General features: G+C 47.9%; 1 protein-coding gene across 2 annotated transcripts; it reads left to right on the forward strand.

The window, feature by feature from the left end:
- The first annotated feature begins 203 nt into the window (after positions 1-203).
- LOC144144675 (uncharacterized) lies at positions 204-9829 on the forward strand. Of its 2 annotated transcripts, XM_077676203.1 has the most exons (6): positions 204-326; positions 421-550; positions 5007-5448; positions 6246-6305; positions 7325-7393; positions 9045-9829. In XM_077676203.1, exons 1-6 carry the CDS (start codon positions 319-321, stop codon positions 9458-9460), a joined length of 1125 nt encoding a protein of 374 aa, XP_077532329.1. In that variant the 5' UTR covers positions 204-318; the 3' UTR covers positions 9461-9829. The 2 variants fall into 2 exon arrangements, with proteins under 2 accessions (XP_077532329.1, XP_077532328.1); XM_077676202.1 differs by lacking the exons at positions 204-326; positions 421-550 and adding an exon at positions 4500-4817 and having other exon boundaries at positions 9045-9828.
- The last annotated feature ends 476 nt before the right edge of the window (positions 9830-10305 follow it).

The following is a 10305-nucleotide window of genomic DNA, read 5'->3' on the forward strand; positions in this document are numbered from 1 at the left end:
AAAAATCGCCAAGCAGGAAGGTTACCTTGCTCTGTGACGCAGCATAAAATGCTTGTCATGCTCCGGTCACCGCGCGGCCACGACTTGCAGCGATAACCGCAAGCAGTAGTTAGAATACTTTTTCGGTCGTTTTGTTTTGTCTGGCAGAACGTTCTGGAGGACGATAGGGATTTGAAAGAGTCGAAGGGTCGACACAAACCAACCAATCGCAGCGCGCTACGATGCTTTGATAAACGCGCTTCACAGGAAACGGCACGCCATCTTGCCCAGCTGCTGCGTATTTCACGCGGACGAGCTGGCGGCGTGCTGGCAGCGTCGATGGATGGGTGAGTTTGTTTTCGGTACAGTTCTGTTTAGCGGGAAGCTTTGTTCGCGGCAAGTGGTGTTGAAATTCTTAACAATAATCCTCTTCCTTTTTAGAGTCGTTTTCTTTTTGTGCCGGTGCCATTCACCGCTCCCAACCGGCTGGCTCGGACAAGCATACACACGAGGGCCCCGGGAACTTTTCACGGACTGCTGCCTCAGTCTTCACCAACAACTCTTCCAAGTGGTGAGTTCCGTGGCCGGAGGCCCGGGGCGACGTGCGGCGAGCCCATGAAACCGGCTTGCGTATCATTCTTACATGGCGCTAAACTTCGGCGTATGTGAATTACGTTTCTAACCGAGCGCACATTCGCCTCGGAGCCGGACGTTTCCTGGGCCGTCGCGACGCAGGGACTCCGACTGTCACCAAAGCTTTGCGGTGGCGGTGGGCGTTAGGCTGTAGCTTACGGGGCAGCGGCGCAGTGGCGGGGTTTGAGCCCTTCGCCGCTGCCTCTACTCTCGAACTCTTTAGCTCGGAAGCCCCATTAAGCTTTGGTGATAGTCGGTCTTCCTTTCCGAACGCCGCGGTAGCCGAGGTATGCACTTTGATAACGCCTTCCGCTCGCACGTCCTCGGTTCGCGCAGCGTTCGGAATACAGTCGCCACCTTCAGCGAGCACCACTGAAGCACGGAACGCAGCTCTGCGGTCCGCGGCTCCAAACTGGGGTCGTGGCAAAGGCGAGTGATGGAACTGGTGTCCTTGGTTCCCTTTCAGGTTGGCGTCCGGCCCCGCCCTCCCTTTTTCCTGACCCTTGTGTCGTGTCTCATTACTTTATTCTTCACACAAACATGCACTACCCTTCTGGCTAGGCAGGTACACGTCTCCATCTGTCCTATCTAGCTCGACGACGCGTGTTTTGTACCGAGGTGATTTCGGGAAATAAAACTGGTTTTGCTGCTGTTCGTCGCCTGTCTCGCTTTGCCTTCCAGCGTCCCTTCCTGTTCTTGTAAGGCGTGATCGCGGACACCGCAGTCGGTAAGTCACGACTGCCGCCCACAAAGTCTGCATTTTTCAATGTTTTCTTTTTTTTTGGTGCAGTCTCGCGCTGTCCGTGTGGCCGACTGGACCGTCCCGCCGCGCTGAGGAGTCGCCGTCATCGAGTCGCGGTCGTGCCTTGCCGACCAGCTTACCGCTCGTGTCAACTTCTCGAACAATGCTCCTACCGTCAATTGACATTAAAAGTTGTTCCAAAATATGGCGGTCTTCGTCGTTTGTGCGCAGTCGATGTGTTGCGCTCGCTGGCTCTGTCGGCTCGAGCGCCCTTCGAGACCTGTGACGGCCTCTCACTCCTCGGTGGTTGATTCTGACATCCAACCAGGTACAGGGGGAGTTAAAAACTAGTAACTGTGCACACAGCCTCCGACACATGCCGCACCGTCTGGCTACTAGAACGCTTCGTGCTTTAGAGGCAGGAGGCTTCCAGAGCGAAGCTGCATACGTCTAACCCTCAGCGGTTTCATCTGCGTGGGCAAAAAACGCCAAGATTACTAAAACACTGCATGCTTCGCCCCTCCCCAGGTTTCACGTTAAGGGAGATGGCCCGGGATTTTTTCTTATTCGCGCCCATGCCTGTATTCATGTACGCCAGTGGATCTCCATCATCAGCGTGCCGGGGAGATATTTCGGACATTAAGAAATAATGGGACCCATAGATGAAGTAAGTTGACACTGTCAGAACATAGTCACATTGTCAAACAATTTACTCTCGCAGCTCAAGTCGCCCACACACCTATTTTTAAGCCCGGACTTCTGTGTGTCGTGCTTCCTTGCGCAATTGTAGTGTTGCCCAAAAAGCCGACTTTCGAAGGCAAGCTGCGCGGACGGAGCACTATGAAAGGGAACGCAGGAACGCGTGGCAAACAGACGCGGAGCGATACGCGGATGGCGCAGTGAAAACCAAAGGGGGAAGGAGGGCGCTATTCTACTAACTGTTGGCACTCCCACCACGCCGGCATTTCTGCAAAGCAGCAGCTTACGTCATTTTGCCGATAATATCAATAATATGGTATCGTCCGAAAGCCGATAAGACGCACGGCGGGGGTGGGAACAGTTGTTAGAACAGCGTCCCCCTTTCCACTTTTTTTCCGACGGTGGCCGCTGCGTATCACGCATAGCTGGGTCTGAGGGTGTTTTCTATGCGTTCCTGTGTTCCCTTCCATATTGCTATGCGTCAAAGCCGCCTTTTTTATTTGCGTGAATTGTGTGGTTTTACAAAACAAAGAAAATGTGGACAGACGTGGGGAGGGGAGTGAGGCCGCTGATCAGATTGCACGAAATGAGCTGTCATTTGCTCCGACTGCGAAAGTTTCCACCCATCACTGGAGGGAACGTACAAGCGTGTACACGCGCATTTTTTGTTTTCCATTTTTTGAGTTATGCGCAAGCCGGATAATAGCTTACAACTGCAATATGTTCTCCTCTAGCGTGCATACTTTGCGAGAAAGAAATTTGATAAGGTGGCGCGGGTGACGCGCCATTTCCGGCGGCTGCAGTTATTCCAACTTAGGGGCTTTGCGCACGGCAATGTTTGATTGTTCTGACGAAACTTTGCTTCAAAACAAAAACTAAACCAAAATGAAAAACACTTGTACCGCGTACGATCCACTGCGTACGGTAGATCTCCCCTTAAGGAAGATTAGCAAAGCAGTCTATCAGACCAGCCGCAGTGGCTCAGTGGCTAAGGCGTTGCGCTGCTGAGGACGCGGGTTCGATTCCCGGCCGCGGCGGCCGCTTTTCTGATCGAAGCGAAAAGCAAAAACGCCTGTGTGTACGAGATTTCGGCGCACGTTACAGATCCCCAGGTTGTCAAAATTAATCCGGAGCCCTCCACTACGGTGCGCCTCATCGCCTGCGTCGCGTCGGCGAGTTAAACTTAAACCCTACAATCATCAAAGAAGTCTATCAAAAATTGGGCCCATCTCCCCACGAGGTGGGACTCGAGTAAATGCGTCGCGTAGGGGGTGGGTGTATTGGGGTGGATGGGTTAACGTTAGTGTTTGGGGGTTGGTGGTGGGGTGGTAGTGAATGTGTTAACTATTATTGCTTATTACTATTAATTATTATTATTTCTTTCATATATTAATTATTACTTTCGTGATTTGCGACTCGAGTCCCCCCTCGTGGAGAGATGGGCCCAATTTTTCTTTTTTTTTTTTTGTGATGCAAGAAGTGAAGGCAGGGAGTAGGTTGTTGTAAGCCGTTATTTATTTATTTGTTGCTGTTGTCGTTGTATTGGACGCTGAGAACGACGGCTTCGTGGTCGTTAAAGTGTACTGTTAAGGGGTCTTTAAGCAGTGGTCGTGCGTTGCACCAACTGGTGAAGACGAGATCGACGCAACTGCTGCCGTGTATCAGCAGCTTCTTGACGTAGTTTGAATGAGTCAAGGATATAAGGCGCGTTCGTACCGTTTGATTCTGTGTCGCTTTTGTGGCGCAGTGGAAAGAGCACCATGTACCTCGCGTTCCGCCCATAGGGTCGTGGGATCGAAACCAGGCGCCGATAACTATTATTTTTTTTTATATAGTGTAGGGGGAGGGGTGCGGACCTGTTGTTGAGAGCGAGGAGGGTAGTGGAGGGTAGCGTGATGCGGGAGAGGGGGAGTGGGGGAGAGGGCGCACCTGCGCGCTGAGCTGTTGCGGACGGATGGCGGACGCTACATGTGAGTTAAAGAAATGCTCTGCATTTAAAAATACACAAATAGGGTCAAAGGTGGCAGGTAGGCGATGTGTACAAAATATACATGTTGTCCGGCGTCAGACAGGAGAGACGAGTGATGCCAGAAAATATTTAACGGGAAGTTAAATTATAAGACACTCTAATACCACTGTCACACGAAAAAGCTAATGACATTAGCTGTGAATGCCATTTGCGGGGCGCGACACGAGGATATTGAATGGCACGCGAATGGCATATCGATTTTCCCGCGAGGCTAGGACACCTGCGCCATCCAACGGCAGAGGCAGTATGCATGAATACATTCGCAGCGAGTATGCGCTTCACCAACATAGATGGCGCGTAAAGGCCGTCACTGTAATGGCCACCCGTTTCAAAGAGAAAAGCACCACTGCATCATCATCATTACCGAGTATCGGCGTATCGGCATATCTTTATTGGCTTTCCAGAGCTTTTTGGTCGTTTGGAATTATTGCGAGCGCATTGCATTGTTCTGTGGTGTGCAATGAATATGAGTTGGTGTGTGTTGCTAGCGTCACCGTAGGCACCGCATCAAACCTATTTCGAGGACCTTTCTCAAATTTGTCGCGAGGTTATGGTGTTTGGATAGTCTGTGTGAAAATGACGGGGTGTAGTGTGCCCAACTGCAAGAACCGTTCGGAAAATGGGAAATCATTTTTTTCAATTCCTTTCGGTAGGTCAGTGATTCGACGTCGCCTGCAGTGGCTTCTGCGTATGGGCTACGAGAAGCCGCCGTCACGTTACGGGCGGATATGCGAGGTGAATGGGGGAAACTTTATTTTGGAGCATTGGCATAAACAGTGGTGGTTGTGGGGGCATGGTTGGATTTGGCGCACTCGCTGTGATTAATCATTTCCCCCAACCTCATTTGCTTACGCCACTGCCTCAGAGCATGCGGTATCAAGTGTGCGATATGTACTTACGCAGCTGGATGACGTACTCTCGCAGGACCATTTCACGCCGGACCAGTTTGAAAGCTACAGCAATGACGGCAGAAAAAAACTCCGGCGTAACGCAGTGCCTAGCATATTGCCAGCTACGCTGCGCGCTACAAATGACAGTGCGCCAGAAGGTGGTAATGGGAGCAGTGGGGCAGTGCAAGTCGAAGGCGTGTCGCCAAGTGACAGTGCGGTGGCGACCGACAGTGTTAAACCAAGTGACAGTGCAGACTTGAGCTCCTGTGCTGAAGCAGAGAATGACGCAGCGTCCGCCACAACTTCCCGTGAAGCCAGCGCTGCATCTTCAGTTCCCCGTGCGGCCCAGTTGGACTCTACTAATGACGACGCGCCAGCTCACAGAGCGACAGTGGAACCTTTGCAAAACGTGACTCTGGCAGTGCCACAGCAAGCAGCGGTTATTCTTCAAGACACTGGCGCTCCCACTCCGACATGTGTGTTCACTTTGTTTTTGCTCTGCTTATTTCTAGTCTTTGTAGCTGATGTACACGAGAAGTAACACTTATTAGGCAGCTACACCTGGCTTCGTTAGCTGAACTTAGGCACATGTTTACTTAAATCATCTCTAGTGCAGTTAGGGCCACTGCGTGGCAGTATATACATGTCCCGTATCTTTAAATGAGCTTAGGCCAGGGCTGAGCAGAGCAAAACACTGGCTGCTCAACGATCCACAGTAGAATGCGGATGGGACTCTTACTTTTAAGTGTTAAACTTGCATGGGTGAACTAAGGAGTTAAACAGACCAGTAAAAGCAGCTGCGTAGTGCATGCTTGGGAAGTACAGTGGAATCTCGTTAAACCGTACCCGCATTAGCCGCAGTTTCCTTTTAATTGTAGTTAAGCTGAATCCGCGACTCGGTTTTTCTTTAACCTAGTGCATTCAGATAAACCTTCGTACCAGTTAGTACGTACTTTCTTTGCGTCCCCATCAGGCACGGTTTAACGAGGCTTCACTGTACATAAATTGGGGTCACCGAGAAGCCTGTTGTTAAAGCTTCCTTTGGAAATAGCCTGCGTCTGAAGTAAAATAGTGGCCATGGAGCTTGAAGCAAAGTAAACCGAAAAGCAAACCCAGGAAAATGTCCCATTTTAAAGCGAGGGTGGGGGGAGGGGTTTCTGAGCAAGGGGGATCTTAAATTTAATGTGGTACACTGCATGTATGTTGACAGTCATTTCAAATGGCTCTGTGTATAAATTTTTGCATCTCCTTTACATTCATGTGCTTATTTCAGATGCGGTCACATACGTGATCCCAAACCATGGAGCATTTGCAGTAACATCACATGTGGCAGGTGAGTTAAGTGACAACAAGTGATAAATTACACAAGCTTTGAATTCTGAAATTGTGAGTTGGTAGCTGATGGAGTAATGCAAGGACGGCAAACAGAGAAATGACAGGATGTGAACACTCGTTTTTTTTCTTTGTATTTTATTTTGTTGTTTGTATTTTGTTTGTACTTTCTTTCCATTTTGTTCTATGTTTGTATTTTGTATTTGTTTCTATGCACTAGCTGTCATGTCTTCGTAAGAGAGAGAGAAATAACTTCTTTGTGGGACAGCCAATAATCCTACAATTCGGCCAGAAGCCCTTCAGTTCTAGCAGCATCTTCTCTCAGCTGAATGGCCCAGACTTGATCCGTTGGGTCCGTGGGCATTGGCAGGATTTTGTCTTGAGGGGGAAAATGTGGGGGTGAAAGGGAGAGGGTGGGGGGTAGCAAGTGCTGGTGTCGCTTGAATGGGGCAAGTGCCCTTTTTGCACCGCCCTGCCAACGCCCATAGTTGGGTTGGAGATGAGCAATACAATCTTCCAATGCTCTCGCTAGTGATGTTGCGACCTAACGTTGTCACCTGTGGACAGGCCCAAAGCATGCGTGCTAGGTCTGCCCTGTCTTTACACCGGTGGCACTTGTCAGAATATTTCCCAGGTTAACGATGACTTTACGCAACCAGGATGGGGTGCGAGTTCATTTGCAGGAGTCTCCAAGCCACGAATTGGCATCCTTGGTAGTTATCCTTTGTAGCTGTTGACCAACTAGCCCCAGCTGTTAGTAGCTGTAATGTACGGGAAAGTCATCTCATCATCACAGCACAGCCAATTCATTTTTTTTTTGTAGTATTCAGACAGTAACTACCCTAGGTACAATTCTCTCCTGCTGCTGTTGTTGTAATACCATTTAATACCATCTCTAGTGTATGCACGTTTTTATAGTGCCTTTTTTTTTGCTTGTTGGTTAGTTGGGTTTTTTTTTTTTTTTTTTTTTTTTCAATTTTTGGGTGGCGGTGCTAACATATGGTTTTCGGCATGTTTCAGTGCCAGCGCCATCTTTTCTGCCCTTGGAAGTGCTGCCGCAAAACCAGCCACTACCAGAGCCTAGCCAAGGCAAGCTTCCTTACATTTTGTGTATTCAAGTTTCAAAAAATCAAGGGGGCATCAAAACTCATGGGCAGGGGATGGGAGGCAGAGAGTTTCATTTTTATTGTTGGTATATGAACCAGTGTTTCGCTCCCTGAATACTTTGGATGCCCTCTCGTCAATCCAGCCTCTCTTTTCTAGATACAATGGCATTTGTAGTGCCAGCCATCCTAATTACCAGTCAAGAGACTCCAAGCCCTGCCTTCTGATCCTTTTATAACATGACGGGAGACAATGAAGACAGATGAGAAAAGCCGTAGCACCTTAATCCCTCAATGTTCCCCTTGCCTAAGCCCTATATGTATGGTGAATGAAAACTGGTCATAGCAGACCATAACGAAAAATCCTGATGCACACGGTAAAAGAAAAGGAGTAGGGACAGGAATTAAAGCTGGAGCCCTGAATTGAAACCATGCTTATCCATCTCCAAAGCAGAAAAAGGGTAGGTATGCATGACCTTATAAATTAGGCAAGGGAGATGACAGAGGAGTGTGTGGAGACTTACATTGATCCTGAAGAAAACAGCCAGAAGAGATCACTATATAGTACAGAACTTCTGAATGTGAATATAACCTTACGGCTAGAAAGGAAAGCTGTAAAGTTTTTTTTTTTGTAGCCGTAAAGCTGTGTTGAGGTGTATGTCAAATTTTCCTTCGCAGAAACTTACCCCACCTTGGGATTTCCCCTAAATCTGGTCGATTAGAACTATTGAATGTTGAGACTGAAAGAGAAGTAGGACTTGTAGCACATCATAGCAATAAACCTTGAATTAAAACCTTTTTTTTTTATCGGACAGCTCATCAAATCTTGTCATCCTTCCAACTGTATGCAGATTCAGAGCCGATATATCTTGCTAGAAACTTCAAGGGATATTGTAGAGGATTTAAACAGTCATAACAGACAACATTGAAGCGGGCCTAAATTGAAGTTCCTCTTATTGCACGAAGTCACGCTCTTATTTTGGAGCCAAAACAAAAACTGGAAGGCATTGAAGAAGGCCACATCATTATGTGGGGGTTGAAAAAATGAGGGGCTTTCAGGTTGTATAGGTTCAGCTTTAAATACAAACTCTCTTGTCACAGCCTGTCACACTTACCTTGCGTTCCCTGTTATTGTCCATAGCAAACGTATTAGGATGTGGCCATTCTTTAAAACTCTTTTTCACCAATCAAACGTCTCTTTAGAGAGCACCACTCACACTCTGTCATTTTTTTGCCACTTCTCTGGCCAGTATTCTCACGACAATTCTTGTCAACCTTGTCACTCCAGTTTTTTCATTTTCATTGTATTTGTAGAACTATGGCCATGAATGTCATCTACTGAGAAGTTTTTGCAGGCTCCAGCCAATTTTTTAAAGATTATTCCTTTGATTGGCAAGAAGTATGCTATGTAGAAACAATGCAACATGAGTATTTCCACCAAGAACAAGCGAACAAGAAATGCTTGTACCTGTGTCATTCATTCTACTTGGGGCGGTGCTTGTCACACAATTGTTACGGGTAAACAAAGAACACTGCATTATGACCCACTCATGTGAAACCACTTTTTTTTCTCAATAACATTTCAAGATGTGTCAGCTGCTTCGTTCTTCTTTTGGGCCCTCTTTTCATTGCGACAGCAACAAGCTCTTCTACGGCATCTCCAGTGCCTAAAAGGCAGGAAAAGACCCCCAGGGAGCGGGCACTCGAGAGGAGGCTCGATGTGGAGCGCAAAAGGCGGCGTAAAGCAGAGATGGAGAGGGATGAACTGCGACGCTCCCTGAAGCGCCTCCTCGCCGACGACCAAGTGCGGGCGCTGGAGAAGGGAACCATGAGGGGAAGCTCCTGGTCCATGGCCACCGTGCAGAAGGCTTTGCAGCTGAAAGTGATGTGTGGTAGCCGCGTGTACGACTATGTCAAGAAGTACGTGGTGCCGCTTCCCGCACAGAGGACACTGTATCAGCTGGTGGAGCAGATGAAGGCAGCCGACGGGGATCAATGTGAGGTAGAGCTGTCCCCATTTGAAGATGATGATGAATGTGATGTTGTGGCATGAGTATCTGCTAGTGCAAGGTGTGCTTGATAGTGTGGGTACTTTGTTGCACTTCGCTTCGGAGCCGAGTTGCCGAGCTCCTGTGGAAGTGGGGACAATTTATGCAAACCAAGTGCCTCTCTGATTTTGTAGAGTGTTCGTCTCAAATTTTACGGCAATTTCGTGCTAGTCTGCTCGTTGTGCAGAGCAATTCTTTCAGTTTCCCTTTCGTCTGCTTGAAGCCGGCATAATGTTTTGAGATTCAGGAATTGTCACAGTTTGAGTATTTATTTATAAGCCTGTACGGAAAAAAAGGTGTGCGTTCAACGTTTGTGTTGTTATGGCTGTGTGTTCAAACAGAAAATAAAGGCTAAATAACTGTGTTTTAGCTAGAGTGTCACATTTTTTGTAGTTCTCTAGCTTCGTGTCCATCGACGACCAGTGGCTTCTTTTTGTTAAAAAACTACATATAATTAAAGTTTTCTTCTCACTTTCGTATACCTCCCATTTTTGTAAGAACAAAAAAAATGCACATCATACACAGAAGTGGCTGGGAGATGTCCAAGGGGCAACTGAGCCACTAGCTGCCACATAGGTAAAGATCTAGAAAATATAAACGAAGCTGGTGGCCAGCTTGGTCGCATCATTGCTTCTGCTCATAATTTGATGCACTGGCAGTAAGAAGGGACTTCAGTTATTGCAAACACCCCTATAAATCTTTCGACTACACTTGTTCACCACGGCGCAACATTTGATTGAAATAGGGATTGACACAAAGTTTTCAACTTGAAGTAGCAGCCTGTTAGGTAAGACATACGAATCACATGTTTAGCGAAAGCTGACAGAGTGAGTGAGGGAGTAAAACGTTC

This window comes from Haemaphysalis longicornis, unplaced genomic scaffold (assembly GCF_048455015.1).
Source record: "Haemaphysalis longicornis isolate Haplotype H1 unplaced genomic scaffold, Haemaphysalis longicornis Haplotype H1 scaffold_7, whole genome shotgun sequence".
Classification (NCBI taxonomy): Eukaryota; Metazoa; Arthropoda; class Arachnida; order Ixodida; family Ixodidae; genus Haemaphysalis; species Haemaphysalis longicornis.